The 23602-nt window shown below is 39.9% G+C and overlaps 1 protein-coding gene across 2 annotated transcripts in view; it reads right to left on the bottom strand.

The window, feature by feature from the left end:
• Positions 1-23602, bottom strand: part of CA10 (carbonic anhydrase 10 (inactive)) — a 174162-nt gene that overhangs the window by 17320 nt on the left and 133240 nt on the right. For both annotated transcript variants that reach the window (XM_088176533.1, XM_014878278.2), the window contains exon 5: positions 19832-20017. In XM_088176533.1, coding sequence (XP_088032659.1) covers positions 19832-20017 — 186 coding nt within the window. The remainder of the gene's footprint in view (positions 1-19831; positions 20018-23602) is intronic.

The following is a 23602-nucleotide window of genomic DNA, read 5'->3' as shown; positions in this document are numbered from 1 at the left end:
CCACAGAGCAGAAAATGCAAGGAAAGAAAAACCCAAAGTGAGCCCCAGAGGTGCAGAGGAGTTCCCTGGGCTGCTGAGACTCGGGGGGTTTTTGACAGGGGAGTCTGTGCTGAGCCAAGTGCTCCCAACACGGGCATTTGTGTCTGACCTGCCACTCAGCCACTCCTGCCACTCACTGTTAGCAGATGAGCAAGAGCTGGGGAAACATCAATAAATGACACTTCTCTGCAATTTGCTTTGTGTGAGGATCAAATTGAAGTTCGAGGCTCAAATGCTTCATGTTGATTATGTCTTGGCTGATGCAGAATTTCACTGCCAGCTGTAATTTGGCACTGACCCAATCCATCATCTGCAAAAGTTGTGTCTTTACAGAGAATAGGGGTAATGTAAGAAAAAGACAACCACTGCGAGATGAGCCTATCATCATTTCTGGATTCATGCAGGATTTTCTGACTAAACACTGCATTTAAAATATTTTCTCATTTTAAATACAACAGATGCTCAGACACCACGATGATGAACTCTGTGTAAACGCTCCATTTGGTAGATTCAGTTACATAATGGTGCTCTGTATTTCTGCTGGAATTCTGTGTTTCTTTCACAGTGAGCCCAGAAAGCAGCAGAAAATGGTTCCTGCATGTCAAGAATCTGGGGAAGTGGTGACTGATGCTATTTCTGTTGTTCACTGCATTTCCCTGAGATATTGAATACAAAGGATGCCAGAGCAGGTCACTGACAGAGGAATTAGCAGTTCAAACTTTCTCCAAAATCCACCAGAGCTCTCGGTCCACCTTGCCAAAAAGCCATCTCTAGTTCCATTTCTGTTCAGGGACTGAGCATGATGGGCAAGGGCAGAGACACATCACAGACTGATGAATAAAAGGATGAGCAAAAAAAAAAAGTTAAGAGAATTTGGTCTAGTGAAAATCAAGATCTTGCCTCTTTTGTCCTCATTTCATCATCTAGTAAGGAAAAGAAAGTTTAATGTTAACTAACAAGTAATGGTTGGTCTTAGAGTTCCAAACCAGAAGCAGAAATTAGGCAACTATCAGTTTTACCTGCTCTCTTGAGCACAGAAGTGTATTGTAAATTCAGAATTTCTATTTGTGCCAAAATGAAGCACGAGACTTTATATTCTTGAAGTGCCAGCAACGTGTGTATACACGAGGAAAGCACAGAATACAACAGGGTGTATTTTAAGAAGCTGTTGGTAGTGTCCATTGGAGATGTGGGAGCTGGGGGGGGCTGGTCTCTTCTCTCAGCTAACAAGCAACAGGATGAGAGAAAATCACCTCAAGTTGTGCCAGGGGAGGTTTACATTGGATTTTAGGAAAAAGTTTTCCCCCCGAAGGGTTATCAAGCCCTGAAAGAGGCTGCCCAGGGCAGAGGTGTAGTTACCATCCCACAGGGATGTGACACTTGGGGATGAGGTTTAATGATGGCAAATGACAGGATAACAGCTGAACTTGTTTAAATTAAAAGCTCTTTTCCAACAATTCTATGATGTTTTTTCATGCTCTTCCCTCGTCTCCTTCCACCTTAGTGACTGGGTTGCTCACCTACGACTTAAAAAAATTATTTTCAAGTCCAACTCTGCCTTTGAGCAGATCTCCCTCCCATCTCTGCCCAGCTCATCAACTCCAACATGAGAATAGCTGCATTTTCCTTCAGTACCAATATTGTGAGAGGTTCAGATGTAAAATTACGAGTATTGGGGAAAGCATCTCAATAATGAATGCCATGTTATGGAGTTCAGTCTGTGTCATTGATCAATGACAATTTGTTGACACATCACCCATAAAAGGCACAAAAAAAAAAAAAATCAGAATCCAAACAGTTCTGGCAGAAGACTGTGGGATTTCCACTTGATTTCCAGCACCACAAGGTGTGGTAACAGGAAAACTTTTAAAGTCTATTAGAAGAGGAAAAAAACTGAAATGGATGTAATTGCTGGTTAAGTTACTGTTTGAATTTGAGAGTTCAAACACAGAAGAGTTTGAGAAAGCCCAGCTTGTTTCAAAATAGCCAAGAGCATTTCTAGAATGATGCTTTATTGAATTGTCAGAGGTCCTTTAAGATATTAATGCTGTGTTAGATGAGATGATAAATTAATGTCAAATTTTTAGAAATGATTCTGAGAAATTTAACACCTGTCAGTGGTGCAGAGAGTCAAAGATTCAGAGAAAGCTGGCACAGATCTGCCCTGCAGGCAGAAGATAAGTGGACTTTTTCATATCTCTTGAACAATATCCTGGAAGCTTGTTTTAAAGCTAAGGGAAGGGCAAGTGCATCTTGGTGTTCACATGAATTGCATAAGAGCCAGTTTCATGCTTGTAATTTAATAGGCAAATTTGAAGTTGAGAAATAGAAAGCAAGAAAAAAAAAACAACAAGAGGACAGGGATTATCTAAGAATGTGAGATAGTACAGCTTAAGGCAGACAAATATGAAATTATCTTGTTTCTGAATGACTTGAGTGGCATTAAACTCAGTAGGGAAGATAAGTGACACTTTAGAGCTGGAACTAAGCCAGTTATCTTTCTGAAGGAAGCCCTTTAGCTTCCTCTGAAGGCTTTGCTGGAAGAAGCAGGGTGCACTGAACAAGTGCAGGACATGGATGTGATGGTGGTGGAAGGGGCAGCAGTAAAGTCACATTTGCATTTTTTATCAGATTTCTACATCAGGCAACCGAAGTCAAAGCTTTTTTCCCCTATTAGACAACACAGTCTGTATTTATTTGCAGGTTAGTTTATACAGCTAAAGTGCTGGAAATACTGAAATGAAAATACCTGAAATATACCTGAGATATTTTGCCTTAATGAAAGAAGATCAGGGAACATGCCATGCTCTAAAATGCTGAGTTCTTGAAGAACCAATCTTTGGTTTGTTGGACTTCCTGCAATTAGAAAAGACGACTTTGGGCAGTGGTTCAAATAGAAGTCTTTGAAATTTGTTTTGTCCATGTAGCAAACTCTATTCTGCTGGCAGGAAGCCTGACCTCAGTCAGGCTGTGAAAGCAGCTCTTTACTCTGGCTGGCACAGTGCCTGGCCTTCAGAATGCTCCTGACTGCCATGCAAACAACACCCACTGCTCAGTTCTTGCTGCCACCAGCTCCCACTGGGAGAATGCAGACTCCTGAAATCCCAGCTGAGTGGGGATGCTGTGGCTTCCACGGGGGAATGATGTCTGAGTGGGGTGTGAGAGGCACAACCTGCTGCCATCTCCTCAAGGGGCTGGGCAGTCAAAGCTGGAGCTCAGGGCTCTTCTCCAGCCTGAGGAACTCTGTGTGCAGTGAGCAGGGCAGGCAGAGAGCAGCAGTGGTGCCTGCCCCTCTCCACCCCTGCCAGGACACCCTGGGGAGGATGGAGGGCTCACAGGGTGGATGATGCTCCTGCTGTCCCCACTTTGGGTGCTCCCAGTGTGACTGGGGTGCTGGGCTGTGGGAAATGCTCTGGTTCCCTTTGGATTGATGCCAATCCCATAAAATCATGCCAGTATTTGACTGTGCACGGAGATGTGCTGTTCTTTTTTAGGTGTACAAGGAATGATGCCTTTATCCAAGCAATGTCTCCTGTGGGTTTTCTCTCAGTCTTTCCCCATGCAATTACCATTCACCAATTCTCCCAGCTGCACTTTCTTCAGTCAGTCCTAGTGCTGTGCCTGACACCTCTTCCTTTATTTAATTTCTTTGTTATGTACCATATCCTCTGGTATGGCTTTTGCACAGTGGGAAAAAAAAAACAACAAACCCTTTCTCTTAGTGCACAGATGAAATGGAGCTGAAAATTACTGCAGATAAAAATCCAGCTCTTTGAACTGTAATGCTAAGAATTCTTCAACCAAAGTAGACACCTAATTGAAGATAATGCTGACTCTCTCTATAACTTTATTGCTTTGTCCATCTTACATCATTAAGCATGTATTTCATTTCATTGTCCTGCAGTAAACAGTTTGTTGTCGAGGTGACATAGCTGGTTTGTGGTGTCTGTAGGCAAAGCTGTGTTTTATTTTAAATGCAGGCAGCTCTGTCTTTGGCTCTCGAGTTATGGAGCAACAATGTAATTATCCTTTTACCTTACTAAAACATCTGATTATTTGTCAATGATGTGAAAACCTGAGGACTTAAATGAGAGAAATTCAAATAGCAATGTAGCTGTTATTTTCTTTCATTGACATTTGAACAATATCCATTTGCCAGGCTGCTGTGAGGAAAGGATTCCACATGAAACTGTCAGCGGGGGACTGAATATCACTAAAAGGATTAATAATAAAAGATTTATTTCTGATTTTAATAAGCTTAATATATATGCAAAGTAAGTGTTTAGCTTTACAATCCATTTAAATATATATATATGGTTTTGTTTTACTGCATAAAAAATGATGTGTTCCTGTTTCTCTAGCCTTTGCAAAGCCCATTATGTTAATTTAAAAGGAGACACATAGAAAGAAGGCAAAGAAAAAAAATCTGGTTCTTTCTACTTTATAAAAAAAGTTGTGTAAGTGTGAGCCCAGTATAAATTCAGAATTCTGTCTCCAGAGTTCTCCCTGATCTCCTCAAAACATCTCTGAATACTAGTAAAAATTGCTGGTTTCTCAGCAAACAGCATGAAGAGATTTTCCTGGAAGAAAAGTTTTAATAATTAAAATTAGTCAATACTGAAGTGCAGAAGGTTATTTGATCTTGCTCAGAAACTGACATTTTCCAGAAGAGGGAAAAAAATGCAATCTGTCTAGTAAATCACTTTGTGCCTAACTGGGAGTCAAGTAGAAGAAATTTGCTGCAGAAGAAAAGAGGGCAACTCACCAGGGAAATAGGTTTGCTGAAAACAATTGTGAGTTTGAACATCAACGTTGAGATTTTTAGGACATTTCCTGAAAAAAATCTGTAAGACTCTCGAGATGTAAAAATGCATTTGTTAGTACTTCAGGGCATTACATCTCTCAAGCACATGATATAAAGCTGCTGTTGGCTCTGGAGCTCCAGTCCAAATTTCAGTTTTTCTACTTTCACCCTGCAATTCCCACTAAACTCCGTTGTTTTATCAAGTCAGTCTGTATTTCTGCACAGAGCTGAGGTGCCCACCTCCATTTAACAGACTGAGATTTTGCTGCTGTCCCCCTTGTCAGCTCTGGGCAGTGCCAGCAGATGAAAATCTGAAATCCAAGCCGTGCCCGTGGCTGGCTGTGCCCAGCAGGGCTGGATTACCTCTGAGCAGTTGGGGTTCTGCCAGATCCCCAAACTCCCATTCCCATCTGGTTCCTCTGCTGCTGATAACAAGTGGGGTGAAGGGTAAAACTGCCAGCAGCAATAAAGGAGAAAATAATTCAGTGCAACTTTTCTAAAGCAGGAGCAGCTCACATTGCTTCAGAACAGGAGGAGCAGGAGAAGGAAGAACATTTTTCATTAATCAAAGATGATTGAAAAGATCTCAAAAGAAGACAGCTCCTTAATAAACAAAAGAAAATATTTTTGTCTATCCAACTATTACATAGTGGATTATTCATTCAAAGCAGCTCAGCATTCACCTGCTGCTGGTTTTATCTCATGTTTATATATGTATGCACACACACATACGGTTTTTAGCTTTCACTATGCTGATAATTTGAGAAAATTTGGCCCAAAAACTTGAAGGCTGATGCATCACAGCAGGTCACAGACTTCAGATTACAAAGGCTGTGCTGTTTTTTTTCTCAAGTTGTTAGCAATAGTTTGACTGTCTGTAGCTGGAGGTGTTGAGGTGTTCAGTCAGCCATATGTGGCTCTTTTACATATAGTGTCACTTCTGTAAATGAGATTTCCAGTATGAATTAAAATTACAAGGGAAGCATGCTGTTGATAACATAGTGCAGTTTGCTCTGCAGAAACTCCACTTCTCCACAGATAATGGTGGAAGGAAGGTGTACAGATGAAATGTGTGCATTTAACAATTGCTTTATTTGCTTCATTAACAGCAGTTTGATAAACAGTTGTTCTGTCACAGGTCTCCTGATTAAAATCAAAGTGTGAACTCTGTCAAAATAATTAAATGGTTCAATAAATCTGAGGCTATACATCCAAAGAAAAATTACTACATATTTAGAGACATTTTAAGAGGTATTCACCCCATCAGCATTCCATGAACTTTGAAGACACATCTTGTAAATGATTTTTCACTGCTTCATTGATTTTTAATATTTTCAAAGGCTTATGGCCCTGCACTCCAGGAGTACTTTGAGATCTACTTAGCTTGGCATATTTATTATACTACAGTCTTCTCTATTGTTTTTATCAACCTCTTTTTCTATATTTACAGGTTTGGAAATTTAAAAAGTAGCTGGTGAGAGGCAGGTTCGGGTACAGGTGATATAAAAGGCTTTCTGGCTGGCACAACACTGTGTATACACGATGGGAGGTTCATGGCTCTTGGATGGAGTTGGATGTTGCAGTTTGCACAGAGCACTGTCTTGGGGTGATGAACTGTCACTGGAGCAGCAACACTGCAGGTTCTGCTGCTTGAGGTGCATTATATATAATATATAAATATATATATATATAATATCAGGGATATAAATGGAACTGAGCAATAACAGGATGAATTTTGAGCCATCAGGCCAAAATTTCTGTGTCTTTGCAAACACCACGAGCTCTCATGTCCCGGTCTTCACCCTGCTGTCCTGACTGCAGTTGACTCACCCTGTGTCATTTGGAAACCCAGCACAGTAATTACCCTGGGAAGTAATTGGTAGTTAATGGGGAAACGTGCTAATGGCTGTGAAGCCAAAAGCACTCCAAGGGCTGTCATTAGTGTGTGCAGCCACGAGCAGCTCCAGATTTCCAAGGGGACCATGACATGACAGCTTCCAGCACTGGACATCTCTGAATTAGGTTTTTGGTTCAGACCCAGCTCGAAACAAAACAATGAACTAAAAGGAGACAGATGGTACCTTCCAGCTCCTCACTGCACTTTTATTTCCCTCTTCATAAACGTTAAAGGACAGATTTTCAGCTAATGTAGGATGATACAGCTCAGTAATTCTGTTGGTTTTCTAGAATTCTCCCCTTTTTATATTATTTTATTTTAAATTGATGTACATCTTCAGATTTAATAACAGTCATTCACTTTTAGTTATAAGCTGCCACTTTCAGAGCACAAAATCAGGAATACTGTCTAGCATCACACAGACAAAATTGATCTGCTCAAGCTGCCCAAAGATTGTTTGATGATCACAACCAAAATATTGATGAGTTTACAAGAGCATTTGAAAGATGGATGACATAAAAAAACTGATCAGATATTCTTTCCTAGGAAAGAAGCCTGTGTCTTAAAAATTCTCTTTTCACCTTAATCTTTTGGTAATTTCTACAGTATTAGCAATTTCTAGGTACTTTATTATTTGGTAATATCTTGTGTACATAAAATAAGAAAAAATGAAGTTAGTGCAAAAGCTCACAGTGGAGTTTGCATTTTAAATTTAGATGGATTTAAGTATTTTAAATCCTAGAGACTGCATCCTGGTTTTTCTTGTATTGTGGCCCCCAGAGTTTTTGTGCTTCTGACAGTAACAACAAACATACAACCAAATCACATCTGTCTCTGTCCCCATGGTTTCACTTATTTACAGGGATTTTTTGATGTATATGAAGATTTCTGGGGATAAACCCTGAATATGCTGCCTGACAGCTCAAAATTCTAACAAAAGATTTCCAACTTTCTTTGAAGTATTCATCTTCAATACTGACTATATCTAAAAAATAGCGAGGTATTTTCAAATAGGCCACGGGAAAGAGGCTTTTGGAACATTTCTTTTTTTTTTTTTCCCCTGCCATTTTTCCTTTCATCATTTTCCTGGATTTCTGAAAGAAAATCCTATGAGAATAGAACAGACTGACATTCATTAGAATCTGGAAGAATAAGGATGATTTTTTTTTTCCTTCTAATTAACTGCCCCAGGGAATGGCTCTAGCAGTCAGGAGGAAGAACAGTTCCTCCATTGTGCCTTTTGTGACTTAGGAGCAGTAGATGGGGAGGCTCTAAGCTATAATTCAAACAGTGGAAATCCTCTTAACTGAACACACCCTTGGGCTTCACACAGAATAAGGCCTTGCACTAATCATAAGCAGAACTAGTTGGGATTTTTTTTTTTTTTTGCTGAAACAGGGTTTTGCTGGAAAATGCTTATGTGTCAAAACCAAAGTACCTTGTGGATGGAATTCGATTTCAAAGAGGGTTTTTTTTTTTTCTGAAAGACAAGCAGAGACTATCAGAAACCTCCCTGATTTCCTGGCAGTTTGTCTTGTGCTTCATCCAAGAGCCTGCAGAGCAGATGCCTTCAGGAACTGGTTGGTTTTCCTGTGATGTCCCTCCCCAGGGAAGGGCTGAGTGTGAATAAAATTATGTTTGTGGGTACAGACAGACTCAAAGGGACAGGCTGGCTACCAGGGGCACAGGGGCTTTAAGGCTCCCTTAGAATACTCTGCCTTACACCAAAACCACTGGGATTAGGCTGTGACTTGCAGCCTTGGATGCACATGGAAATATTCCTGCCTGATGCCTCTTTCATGGCACAAATTGTGCCCCACATCAGGCAGGGTCAGGGCTGGGCTGGACCATGTAAACCACAGCAGCACCACCCTCCAAGGCTTGTCCATGAGCCACCTCACTGGAAACACCTCACTGCCTCCACTGCTCTGAAGGTAAAAACGGAACAAAATGGGCCAAAACTTAAAATAACTGAAGCAGTGTTGGGGTAGTAATTTGTGTTTTGAGTTAAACTGGCTCCACAGGTCAGTGCCACAACACTCTTCAGAACCAAAACCACAACACCCAGAACTGGGATGAGAGCTCTGTCTGGCCCTTTGATTATTAGGTTTTGACTCTGAAATACAGGCACGTCCTGCTAAAGGAATGTGTGGTAAAGAGGGCTTCATGTTCTGCCCATGGTGGATTGTTCTGCAAACGCTTTATGTATTTTTAATGATGTTTTTATTGGTAGCATAATTTTGTGGTATTTTAATGACCCTTTCCTGTTTTTTTAACGTGAAGAGAGCAAGCAATGAACACTAACCTGTCTTCTGAAGCACTTGACAGTGGTACACTTACTAGTACTAAGGACTCTTTTATCCTTTTCTGAATCAGAATTCCTTATTTCAGGCAAGTATGCTAATTTATCATTTATGCACATTACCATAAGCTTTTCTGTTCTCTCAAAAAATAAAATAAAAAAGAGGATAAAAGTCTGCTTCTTCTGGAGAATCTTAGCAGAATCCCAATTTGAAAGCCATGCTCCTCTAATGCTTTATTTAATGAATTTTAGTGCAGTGCAAGTGCTGCACTGAGAGTCTGGTGCACTGGAGCAGGAGGAAGAAGTTGAGTCTCCACAAACTCACCGGGATATTTCAGTTTTCAGAGAGGCAAAAGAGCATCAGGTAATGAGGAGTGGGTGGCTGAGCTCCTGTAGCCACGGATGCTGTCAGATTAATTCCTGTGCCAGCATGGGAAGTGATGGGACCATCTCCACATGCTGTGCTGTGGACACGGACTTCAAAGCACCAGGCTGGGCTGGAGATGCTGGATGGGACTGATAGCTCAGCCCTTGATCACTCTGTGCTCTGATTGCCACAGGAAATGGGAAGGAAATTGCTGAAGGTGAGAAGAGCAAAGATTCACGTAGCAGAATATACCAGATAGATACTGTTCACACTGAACATGCCTTGGAAAGGAAATTTTTAAAAATCTCTTTTCTTTATTCATAGGAATTTTGCATTTGAGAGAATGTGACAGCTGCTCCTGGCCAGTCCTACACTGAAGGTTGAGCAGATGAAGGCTGTGCTGCCAACTGGTTCTGTTATTAGCAGAATTCCCAGGCACTATATGGTAGTGGCATGTTCACACTCAGATAAGAAAAAGTAAATAAAATTCGAGATGATGGAAGGAGATGGACAGTAATGGACTTGCCCTTGCTAGCTAAAATCCAGAACTCTCTTTGCCTTTACAGAACTTTCAGAGTAATCACTTGTGTATGGTGCTTTTCTAATGTGCCTATGGCAAATTGTCAGTGACAAAATGTTTTCATGGCAGGTAGATTAAAAAAACCACAACCAAAGCACTGAAAAGTAGCTGAACATAATTAATTAATTCCTACTGAATTTTAAACCACCAAATCTTGGCAGGTGTATGCTGTAATATCCAGTTAGTTTATACAAAGATAAGAATGCAGACAGATAAAGGTGAGATATTAAAAGATAAATGGAATGAAAATTGACTTGGAATAAATGTGGTTTAATCTTGTCAATTTTAATTCTTCAGAGTGTTAGCACTGATGCCATTGTGGCTGCTATCACTTGCATGCTGTTTTCAAAGTAGCTATGCCTGAGAAATGTTCTAATTTTAATAATTTTAGAAAGACATGCTTCTGAGATGATAAAATGGAATTTTGCTTCCTTTTATTCTTTGTAAAACATCCCAATCCATTATCTATCACAATTTTGTCTAAAGAAAACAAAATTTAAAAGTATTTCCTTCTCAATCTTTACTGATATTACAGAGATGGCTAAAATGAAATACCTCAAATTTAAAGTATTTTCACTTTCTAGGAGGCAGTGCATGCCAGGAAAGGTCTACAGTGATGGAGGAAGGTCAAGTTAGAATTCTAAATGAAAACTCTAACTCTGCCACCTTCCAGCAATCCCTGAAAATGTAATAGAAAGGCAGCTGCTTGAAATGAATGATTTAGTTGGCTTTTTGCTAAGATATTAAAATGTGTCCTAAGAAACTGTAAAACATAAAGTAAGGGACAAAGACCTATCAAAAGAGCTGCTGAAGTGACAGAAATAATCTGAAGGTCAGGGAGCTGTGGAAAACAGGGATTATTGCCAGGGAGGATGGAGAGGTGGTGATAGCCTTGAAACACATAATCCCAGAATGATTCTATGCAGGTGCTTTTATTGAAGAGCTCTGGGAATCAGGGCTGCAGACCCAAATCTGACTCCCACATGGATCCGAGATGGACATGTTTTTATACCCTTTTCGTTATATAACTATATATTAATTATTAAACCCATATTGTTCTATTGTATACATTGATCTTATCCAAGCATGAATTCTTGTAATTTTTCATTAGGCCCCCCAAATATCCTTTCTCATGATTCTTGTTACGATTACATCGTTTCTCATGATTCTTACTACAATTAAATAATAACTATATTCAATTACCTAACAATCGTTACATTTAACAATAATCTCATTTATCACATGATGATTACGCAGGTGTAGCTTCACATTATCTAGAAAAGACAAAGCTCAATATTCATTCCCAGGGTCTAGTTCCCTTTCCCAGGCCTAGCAGACTCAACCTTCCTTTCCACCCCCTGAATCTGTTGTATGCAATTCCCATGATTTCATAAACATTTTAACCCCATGCTCTCAGTGGGAGCTGGAATGTGTTCACTCCTGGATGGATGTGCTGCTCTCACTCCCCATTCAGCCCCCAAGGCACCAGCACATCCATTCTGGGAAGAGGAAAAGCTGCCTGTCCTGGCTGTGGGAATGAGCCAGGAATTCCCATCTCCCACGACAGGACTGTGCCAGCAAGCTCAGTTTGGAATTTGGACCATTCATTGCCTGCAGCTCTTCCATTTTTACGGAGTAAAACAAAAATTACCAAAGATGAGTTTCCAAACTGATTCCCCAGTGCCTGGTGCAAGGGCTGGGCTGGCTCTCACAATTAATGGGCTTTGCTCCCACTTAAGCATTTACTGAGACAAACCTCAGTAAATGTGGGGTGTGAGTGCTCAGCACCAAAGGGGCTCAGGAGCTTCACTGGATCCTCAGCATTGCCCTTCATTAACCCTGGGCTCCCCAATTCATTATCTGACCCAGCACCCCTGACCCAGCCCAGGGGCACTGAGGGCTGGGCTAACAGGGATTTCTGCACTCCACACTTGGGACAGAAATATCAAATCATAGTTTTACCCCAGACCAGTCTGTTGCCTCCACGAGGGTTTTGCCCAAGGTAAGGTTTATGGTAACTGCTCGTTTTTTTTTGTTGTTTTGATAAATTATAATAACAAAAATGCTATCATTAATTTTTATTTTCTTTTGTGGTTGTCCATAGTAGCTGCAAGAGCTTTTTGTACAGGTTGATAGCAGGATTGCTCCTTTCTTTGGAATGTTACATTAAATGTATTTGGGAAAAAATTTAAAACTTACAAAAAGTGTAATGGAAAACTGATTACCAAGTGACATAAAACAAAAACTATTTCAAAATACACATAGTTTTTTTCCTGCAGAGGTAAAATGCTCTTTAATTAAAGAAGAGTCATCCTGTAGGAAGTGAAGTTACCCCAAGCAAATGATAATAATTTGGAATGAGGCAAAGTGAATACTTCAAAAGTGACACTGGAGGTTTAGAATGCTGAATGTTTTCATGTCCCAGTGGTTTTGAAAAGCAAATCCTACAGCTGCTACTCTAAGCAGAAAAACTCCACCTTATTGCTTTATGATGCTGGATTTTAAAATTGAGGCACCAGAGGGATTTAGACTGCAGTCAGTGACAGACTGTGCTCTCAGAACATTGACACTCTCTTCCACTTCTCCCTGCCCCCAAAAAGGAGAACAGTTGGTAATCAAAAAGTAAACATGTGCAAAAATGTATTTATTACTAAAGGAATCTGCTTCACTTGGTATCTAAGAAATTCAATATTTATTATTCCATGCAGATATTTTGCTGTATCACATGCTACATTAATGAGCTGACATTGTCATAAAGCTTGGAATTTGTTTGGACAGCTCCTGCAATTCTACTAATGGATGGAGAGTTCAAAAGATTCAGAAAAGTAGTTTCCAATAAAGGAAAGTTTTCTGGCAAGAAATGCCCACATATGTGTAGATAATGAAATACAACCCCTCTAAAAATCTGCTTGTAGAGTTTCTTGAAATTCAGTGTAAACAGACAGTATCAACACGACTTGTATTCCAAAATCCTCAGAAAGAAACAGAAAGAAAAAATGCTGGTCCCCAGAAATGGAGCTCCTTCTCTCAAGCACCTGGAAATTGCTATGCAGAATCCAGGAATAATCATTTACTTTAGTAAAACATGGAGAAAGCCAGGGAATGTGGATGCTTTCAGGCTTCACTGATCAAAGAGAGAAACATTTTCTGTTCTTGATAGAACTGATTTTGGAGTGAATGTCCTGCTGCATGTCAGTGGGAATGACAAAGGAAATGTCAGTGTAGTAGCAGCTGGCACCCAAATTCAACAGCCTGGCATTCAGGGCTTGAGGGGAAACTCCCTTAAATACCATACACAAAATTTTCAAATATTTAAAGATGCATTCTAGAAATCATCTAATGATCTACAGAAATCAAGAGGCTTCTGTATTGTTTTGTTGTCTGAAGTTAATGTATTCAATTATTCCAAAAAGACTTTGTACAATTTTAGCATGACTAAATAATCAGAATGATGATATACTAAAAGACTGCTGTAAAGGTTCTTCATTTGATGTGAACTGTAACTTTTCACCTCCAGTGACCATGAAAATGCCTCAGTAATCTGAGAAAATGAAAGCCTGAAGCAAAATCCTACTTGGGTACCTGAAATTCAGTCTCATATTTTAGAAGGGGTTAAACATTTGTTCTGAACATCATTCAATCTCCAGATGGTTTCTAATGATTGGGATCATAAAATTAAATGACTGTTCCTTTCAATTCTATGTTATTGTCAGTCTTTCTGCTGAAAGACATAAATATGTAATTCTGTCCCTGTATCTTTTTCTTAGCTTGTATCAATGAAGAGCTACAGCTGCTTCAGGTCCAATAACTGAATTTCTGGGATTTATCCACCAAGAGAAATACCCTTTTACAACCTGCTACAAATAAAACCATTTGACTTTTCCTGTTTTGCCTGAACTATCATAAAATGCACACTTAGGCCTGTAGTATGCACTGTAACTTCTTCCCTTGAAAAAAAAAATAAATCAAAAGCCTTATTTGTATTTCCACTGCTAATCAAGTTTTGGAAAGGTGAGAAAATACCTGGAATGCTATTTATGACAGGAGAAGCTAATTATACAGGAAGTAAAATTCTTTACTGCTGTTATGAAGTTTGGCCATCATATAACCTGATTTGTGTAATTAAGGGTTTTTCCTAAGGGAGGGATAAAATAGCATATTTCTAGAATCTAATTTTCCTTTAAAAATGGCAGTGTGGCTACAGTGGCACTAAATGTAAACCTGGGACTGTGGGAGTACCCTGGTGCTGCCTGGCAGTGTGGCCATTCCTATAAAAATGAGTTGTACTCGCTGTGGTTTTTTTTCTATTTATGTATTTATGATCAGTGATTTATCGTTGCTACACCTTCAATTGATTTTAGAATTTCTCCTGGCTATTGAGGTTTGGGATTTTTTGTTTAACAAGTGTATGTTACCCATGGCTTGAAGATGACTGTTTAGCCAAAAAATTACAGGAACATAAATTAAAAGTCAACTACTCCAACAAAGTTAAAAGATTAAACTGCTTTTGAAGGTCAGTAAGGATTAAGATGCATTTTTAGCACTCAGTCAGTGCAGGAAGTTTAGTGCCTTTTGATGTAAAATACAACACAAACATTTCAGTTCCCTTTTCCTGGAAAGTAATCTTTATTGTGGGCTCCTACAGAGTAGTTCAGGAGAGGTCTTCTTGCTAAGGAACATCAGGTGCATTTTGTTATATTAACAAGCACTAAAAGGCCATTTAACTTAAAACATAAAATTCAATTTGGTTTAGAAAAACACAATGACCCTGCACGGGCCATTCACTTAAGAGTTGGACTTGATGATCCTTCAACACAGAATATTCTGTGGATAAGTACCTTTTTTGGACTTCAACCCTGCTTTTTATTGACATTGTATAAAATTTTGGGTGAAGCCATCTGTAATCTTCAGTGAGGACAGAGGTGCATTCTTAGAACTGCAGCACATATTCCTGTCCCAGTGATTTTGAATTACTCATGTGAGCAATCTCCCTGTACTTTATTGATGACAACACTACCACCTCTCCCCGATTTATATTCTGTTCCTAGAGCAATTTAATTTGTTACCTATTGACTTTCTCCTTTGAAGCTCAGCATTAATCTGAAGGTTATGGAGATTTTACCAAGCCCCCCTTCCATCAGACACATGCTCCCTCAGCTGGTGCTTTTTCCAGAGGCTGATTTTTCATCATTAATAAGTATTTTAATATAATACAGTAAACTTATCTTCTGGCTAAAATTCTCAAAAATGACCTGCTCCACTTCCAAGAGAGGCTCCAAAACATAACACCAGTGGCCTGTGGCAACTGAAAAATCAGAATTTTGAACTTCCTTCTTCGAGCTCTTGGCAGCAGTTCAGGGTTACCTGGTGTAGTAGGGGCTGATCACACCTGGAGGGGTGGGGTTAGGAGAAGCAGGAGATTCCTGTCCTCCCTCCTCAATGGCATCATTAAAATCATTAATCATGATTTAATCCTCCTCCCTGAGGAAGGATGATGTGCTGGTACAATCTGATTTCAAGCTTTTCCTCTATAAATGACACCACCATGAGGTGTTTTGGGGAGCTTGTTTGGAACCTCACAGGCAAGTCTGGGGTGTTCAGAAGGTCTCAGTAACAGAGGCACTGATTTAACAATTTAGATTTAACAATTCAGAGTACTCTGATTCTGGATTAAACTATCCCAGCTGGCTGGCTGGTTCTCATAGGCTGTCTATCTGACAGTTCTGCTTCTAAATATATCCCAAGTTGGATTTACAACACTGATCTCCCTGATAAATAATCCTTTACTATCACTACAAGTCCCCCACTCACACAGAATATGCTGCAGTTTAAGTAATGACAGTAACAAGAGGAGACTGTGTTTTGGAACTTCCCACTTCTCCCTTTTATTTCATTTTCATGTATTTTTGTGTTGGTTTTCTCAGCAGGTTTTAGCAGAAGTAAAAATAAATCTCACTTCCAAACTCTGTGTACAGCAATACATGTCCATTTATTCAGATTCTGTTCTCACTTCAGATTCTTCTGTAGCAAATGAAATAATTATGTGTTTATAATTGGTCCATGGGTTTTTGGAAGGGTGGGCAAAGAAGAATTTTTTTTTTCATATGTTGTGGATTGTGGTCTCTTGTTTGAAAGTCTCCAGCCACTGAGTTTGTGAAAACTGCATAACCCCAAACAATTAAACTCCTTGACTTTCTGCCTTGGCACTGATAAGGCTGCCACAATACACAGCCACAAAGTGATTGGAGGTCTCCTGCCAGCACATTTTTCATTTTTATGCTTAGGAAAAAAAATTGACCATAAAATTTTTTTATGACTTTGCCACATGGTAAAGTTAAAGGGTCCCATTTTTACCATGAACCTTTTGGAAGTTGTTACCTTTTTATTTTAACAAGGCAGACAGTGCCTGAGCTACAGCACTCAGGCCAATTCTGCTGTTTGAATGGAAAATGGGCTCTTCATTAAATGACACAGACTCTGAAGCATTAAAACCTGTTCTGCATAGAGGCATTAGGCAGCACACACAAATGATTGGTGTCTTAGTTGGAGACTTTGCATAAGCCAAGATTTTCTTTTAAAAGCTGGGATGTAGTAGGATGCTCCTGCAAAGAACAGGGAATTAAACTCACTCGAGTCTGTATCACAGGGACAAGTAAATACTCCATTTATTTACTTAAGCATTCCAAAGCCTGCCTGCCTTTCCATATTACCAGTGCCAAACATATTGATAATCTGATACACAGTTTTAAAGCCCTTAAACTATTTAAACATTAGTTCAATTATTCTCTCTACTAAAGTGGTAATCGGGGGCTAAAAGGTAACCAGATTATTGTAGAGATCTCTCTTGACAGCCTTTAACACCTAGTTATAAGCTAAAGCCTGGAAATTATAAGCCTCAGTATCATTCAGTCCACTGCACATTCTGAAGCAATTTGCTATTTCTAGGCTGGGTTTTTTTTGCCATGGTACCACTCCAGTGCTCTCCAGCTTGCTCTGAGTTCCACCTTCAGAACTAAGCAATAAAGGTCCCTAAAATAAACAACTTCCTCAGTGTGGACATCAGGTAGGATTTCCAGATGTGCAAAGAATATTGCAGCTGGTTCAGGGTGGACTGGGGCTGTTTAAAGGCTTCTGCTTTGTCTGGACTTGGATTTAATTTAGGCCTGAGCCAGTCTAAGTGTGGCAGTGGTGGGAGGGAGAGGGGCTGCCCTGTCTCTGCAGTGTCCTGACTCCAAAATGACTTGGAGACCCCAGTGAAAATGAGGGGAGAGACACGGATGGAAATGGAGGGAAGGAGCAGCAGGAATAATTCTGATTGTGGTCCACTGGAGTAGATCACCCTTCTTGGATAACTTGGGAATTGTTTCCCCAGTGAAACAGAGGTTTCTGGAAAGCCCACAGAGGGTTTGTCCAGCACAGCTGGGACCAGCAGTAACGGGGCCAGCCCTGGCAGCTCAGTCTGCAATTAGCAGTCACACAGTGCAGCCCTGCAATGATTTTTTCCCTGGCTCTGAAGCCTAAGCCAGCAAATATTCATTGCTATTCTTACCTGCACCAGCGAAATTAGACTAATGAACCTAGGCAGTTATTTTTCTTTATCCCATCTCCACTGACAGCACAATCCAAGGCAGGAGTGAATAGTAATTAGCAGCAAGCCTTGAAAGCACCCATGACACCACAAAGACACTTTCCCAGGGCTTGTTTACAGCTTTCCCCTTCTCAGTGCTGGGAGATGTACATGTTAATCCCCCAGTGCTCAGAGCATGGGGAAGATCACTCATTTAAACAGGGAGCACTTGCATGAGTGGATGGACACTCAAAGAACTCCATCAGCTGCTGCCCTTGCCTGGAAACCTGCAGCCATTCAGCACCACTGATTTGCATCTGGGTTTGTACTTTGGAACGGTGTGTTCTAGAAGTAAGACTTAACTGTGCAGGTGTAGGCTCAAATTAGTAATTAATGCTTGACCTTGCTGGAGCTCACCTGTCCACCTGCCCAAAACAGCTTTTGAAGCCTTGAAAAACACACTCTCAAAGGACAGAATTCATCTCTGTATCTGAAACGGAGTCCTTGAACCTCAACTCCTCTGCCTGCTGTTTGTCTGTGCTCTTTTGTCAAGGGAAATGCATCTCCACAGATTTGTCCTGTCCTAGGAGACCCAGCTCTGGCTACCAGGACTGATTAATCCTCTGAAGGTGCTGAGCTCTTTCTGTTCACTGCAGGAGGATTCAGACAAGAAGATGAAACCTAAACAGACACTGCAGATCCAGCTGTGCCTGCCTGACTGACAGCAGTTTCCACTTAGCTCAGTGTTCTGCTTTTATGAAGAAACGTTGAAATGTTGTCTGTTAGAAAACACCAAATATTAATAGTACCTCAGAACTTCAACTTACAAAATTAGAAGAGCCTAACTAATAAGTATTGCCAAACAATGCTCTACATTTTTACATTGTTATAGTCTAGGACTGATGAATTAAAAACTTAAAAACTTTTAAAACCATCTGAAATGGTGATGATACATCACAAGTGCCATGGTATGTTTCAACAGATTTTTGCTTTCATGTTCAGTCAACGTTTTTTTTGTTTGAATATTGCTCTTGTGTGCTTGAACAGCAAAGCAAAGACCTGGTTTACTACAGCATCCTTTACTTTCAGCATTTAAAGGAGCAATATATGATGAGATCACTTACAGAATTTAACAAAGGCAACCAAAATCTGTTGTGTAAGACATTAGTAATTTCACAAAAAAGCTACCACAGGCTATATGTAGCTTATAAAACAAAACCAACGATTACCATTAATTATAACATCATCATGTGATAATGCTGCAATTAATTTCTTATTCTTAAATAACTGCTGCTGCTCAGTGCCAAGGAAAATGCCCCACATTTACTGACTCATCACCAGTCTGTGATGCACAGTATAGATGTTAATTTGATTACTCATCTCTGAGAAAATAAGTGCTTTACAATGAAAAAGCTGCTCTTTTATGGTATTCTGAAAGAATAGTAACAGAGTGGCTTTAAAAATAATCCCTACAGTAACACAGATTTATTGTGGAGCATTATTTTGAGTTGTAGAGTTGGACACTGCACAGTTCACAGCCATGGCCCAAGCTGGAGGAGGATGGGGTAACTGCAAACCTCATGCATCTCTTTTATGTGAAAATGTCCCTATATAAGGACAGGATCCCACTTTGTTTGTTCCAGAAAGCCTGCAAACTTTATTGCACATCTTGAAAAAGTGCTCCATCTAAGCCACTAGAATATTTATCCAGCAAGAATAATGGGCCATTCTGGAACAGGTATCAGGATCAAGAAATTATGGTCTTTCCTGGGACAGGAAAGACATGTTATAGCCATGCATTTAACATACAATATGAATATTCTGGCAGGGACTACGTGTGCAGTTAACTTCATTTCTTGAGCAGAATTCTGTGGAATCATCTCCAGAATCAAGTATCTTTCTGCATGAATCAAAGGCAGAATGGTACTCAATGCAAAGTGTTATACACCAGTGAGAAGCAAAGTAGCACTTCTGTGGGAATCCGAGGCACTCGCAGCATTACTTTGTAGTTAATCTTGTACTTGCCTTTACATAAAGGCCCCATCCAAAAAAGCCCTGATTACTCTGTAAGTAGCACAGACGAGGACAGAGAGTGTCTCTACATACAACAAACACAGCAGTGCCATTTGTAGACCAGAGTCCCAAAATTCGCAGCGCTCGGTTAAAAACGGAAAAAAACCCCCTGATTTTCAGCACGGCTAGAGGGCAATTTTCACTGACCAACTTGCAAACCCCTCCAGGCAGGAACGAGAGGTGTTCATTGCCAGTGACATACCTCCCCGGAGAAGGCCTGGCCATTGAGGAGGTGCTCGGAGCCCTGGCTGTCCTCGCTGCCGAAGTGTAACCGGATCTCCTCCAGCCGGTGGCTGTAGGTCATCGGGCCCCCGGAGATGTTCACCAGGTGCTCCTTGTCCAGCCGCAGGGACACGTGTCTCCCCGTGTTGTACATCGTCCCACTGACCTGCACAAAGTGCAGACGAGAAATTAAAAAAAAAAGGATTTTTTTCACAAAAATCTTACAAACCATCTTGGGATTTTGCTCCTTGTGCGCCTTCACGCAAACACAGCGAGGCATCTTGTGCTTGTGAGATGAAACAACCAACCCCAACCTCACACTCCATTTATGCTTTGAACTTTCCACTGTGCATTCAAATATTTTGCTAAAACGCTGTGTACACATTTTAGGTCACTGGGCCCCTGGAGATGCTCACCAGGTGCTCCTTGTCCAGCCGCAGGGACACGTGTCTCCCCGTGCTGTACATCGTCCCACTGACCTGCACAAAGTGCAGATGAGAAATTAAAGAGGATTTTTTTCACAAAAAAACCATTTTGGGATTTTTCTCCTCGCGTGCCTTCACGCAAACACAGCGATGAATCTTGTGCTTGTGAGATGAAACAACCAACCCCAACCTCACACTGCATTTATGCTTTGAACTTTTCACTGTGCATTCAAATATTTTGCTAAAACACTGTGTACACATTTTAGCCCTGGGCTGGCGTGGTGAATAGACTGTTGTACTTCTAAATAAGTAGGTTTTTAGAGTACTTTTCATGCCAGGTCTGAATAATGGCTTCATTTCAAAGTTTCTGCACTGGAAATAGGAACATTTCAGCTGACATGAATTATTAAAGTACACTTAAACAAATCTGAAATTTAATTTTTTTCCCCCCTTCTTTTAATATTTATAACAGAGTTACCCAAAAGTAAAGGTGCTTCAAAAAGCAGAGATGTAATTTTTCATTAATAGGGAACTCTGTGCCTCCTGGAGCTGCAGGTAAAACTTTCACTGCCTTCCCACTCAAGCCCCTTTGTTTTATTATAAATATTTCATGTGTACAATTGCCAGATCTTTTAGCCAGAGAAGTGCAGAATGAATTCCAATTTGATTATATATGTCTAGTTCCTACTACACATCAAATAGCTCCTTGAGATTCATCTTTATTTTTAAAAAGGCTGAATGCTGTGCTTTATTTGCAAACTGATTTACAGCTGCTGTAATGGAAAAGAAAATGATTGTGGAAATTTTTTATATGGAATATAATTCTGTCATGATTTCCACTGTCTTAGAAAAAGTTTCTAGATCAAGAAGTTCTTTAATTTATGCCATTAGAAAGTCAAATATACCAGTTTGAATTGAAGTAGAATTATGATTTATTTTAAAACATTCTTCATGGATACAAATGTACACTTGAATAACATACATTTAATTTATGAAGTAGAAGTGTAGCAACAATATGCTTTGCTGCACTTCAATTGAAAATGAAAGACATGACTATTATGTATTATATCCCATACTACATCAGTACTATGGTAATTAACATTGCTGCAGTGTCATTTTATCTGTAATACTAATTACTGAGTTTAAATGACCTGTTTTCTTGCACAGTACATTGTAAAAAGTTACACTGAACAGACTGTGCACTAGAACTAAATGGAGGAGATTAAATAGCTTTTGATTGTCGTAGTTCTTTACACTTTGATGCAGATGTTCTAATTTTTTTGGGTGTTTATTCCAATTTAAAATAAGCAGTACTAAATTTCTTATGAACAGTCATAAAACAGATATGCCAGTTTGCTGCAAACAAACCACAATGATTTTATTTATAAATGCTCCTTACTTTTTCTACTTGACTTTGCATGCATAATAATTAAATACCACGTTTAGCTTAATAAGTGGTAGAAGGTCAGTTTATTGAACTCAGTTCCAGTACACTGCATATAAATGACACAAAATTGCCAATCATAAGTAACAAATGCAGTTTAAAAACAAACAGGGGAAAATGGTTAAAGCCTCTTACTCACATTTGAAAGCTTATGCTTCACTGAACCCTCAGTTAAATTCGGCAGCTATACAAAATATTCTGAATCCATTTTCTTAAATTGGCATAAATCTCAAATGAGGTTGCCATTATTTTCTCTCTCGAAGTAAAACTGACCCAAATAACCCCTAATGTGAATCAAATTAATCTCCACAGAGCAGGGAGGGGAAATGATAAGAGGCAAATTCATGAACAGGAGTAACATTTGTCTTTCTTATATCCCCCTTCATAAAAATGCAGCGCTCATATTGACACGGTATTGACTTTTTGGAAGCAGAATTTCCCTGCATAGCTGCAGATGGGGAATACCAGTAAAGCAGTGAAGCATCCGAGGGGCATCATTTCTGACCTGAGGGGAGGTGTGAACACCAGAACTGAGACTTAAATTCTCCAGCATGGGCACAGACTGGGCACCAGGCAGGACAAAGTCCAAGATCTTCAATATGAAAAATGCCTTGCCCTTTCATGTGCAATCTTAGGTTTAAGGGAAGCACTGATTCTATTGTTGTGTGTTCCCAAAGAAAGAGGAGTTGCAGAGATCACTTGAGATTCAGCAGCAAACTGCACCTTCAGGACATGCCCATTTATGAAGGAGGCTCCTGTATTTTCCATGTACTGAGATTACAGCTGAATGAACAGGCTGAAATATTGAGGAACATTATTTTTGTGATGAGACTGTGACTTGCCCAGGCTCTGTTGATGGCTGTGCTTGGTTATGGGAAGGACCATCATAACACCACGTGAATTTCTTTTTTGCAGTTCAGGATATTGTCTGGTTTATACACAACCCCAAAATATTACCACCTTTATAGGTGCACATTTCAAGTATAGCCATCTACAGTCAGGACACAAAAACACTTTAAATGTGTTCACCCTCTGTTTGCAAGCTCAATACCCACAAATGCCTTTTGCAGAGCAAATAATGCATTTTCCTTTCCCTACGTGCAGTTTTAACTGCTACTGCAGGAAAACGAGGTTCTGATCTTGTTCACTACTGATAAGAGAAGGATTCTCCACGTTTACTGAGCCTTTAAAGTGATGGTGACTCATTTCAGAACAGCAAACCAAGCTGGTTTCGGGGATAGCAAGCTTGCATGTGGCCTTACAAAAGGTTGCAGCTGTAGAAGTTAACAAGAAAGTATTTTCTGCGTTTTGTACATCACCTCACAAAGTAAACTGTATGGAGAATGGGCACCTTATAGGAAAGGTGTTGCCTTTTCTTGGTACAGTCAACAGTCTCTGCTACTCCAGAAAGCACAGTATTTATTTTTTATCTGTGGACTGGATAAAAATGTTACAGGGTAGTTGGAAAAGCTCATTTAAAAGACATGTTAAGATCTATATAACCATTTCCTTAATTTGTCAGAGGGATCTCAGGTGCTTCAGCACGGTGGCCTTTGTGCTGCTTCTTGCTCTGCTTTGTCTCTGAGTATTTGACTTGAAAGCTACACAAAGATGAAAACTCAGCAAACAAACCTGGGGAAGATACAAGCACTAAATCTTGACCTTCTCTTTTTAGGAAAGATCAATATTCACATTTATCTTATGTGCTAGAAATGAGACTGCAGTAGAGAAAACATATTAAATCATCCATAAAGCTGCTCTGAGAAAACAGAGAAGTCCGAAATCATCCAAGTTAATGATCATGCCACAGTCTCAGTTGACCTCATTTTCCTCATAGATTAAGAACCATTTCCAAACAGGTAATATTACACATGGCAAAATC

Source organism: Sturnus vulgaris, chromosome 20, assembly GCF_052056855.1.
Source record: "Sturnus vulgaris isolate bStuVul1 chromosome 20, bStuVul1.hap1, whole genome shotgun sequence".
In the NCBI taxonomy this organism is placed as follows: domain Eukaryota; kingdom Metazoa; phylum Chordata; class Aves; order Passeriformes; family Sturnidae; genus Sturnus; species Sturnus vulgaris.
Note: the sequence above shows the minus strand (reverse complement) of the source record. Positions and strands in the feature narration are given on the sequence as shown.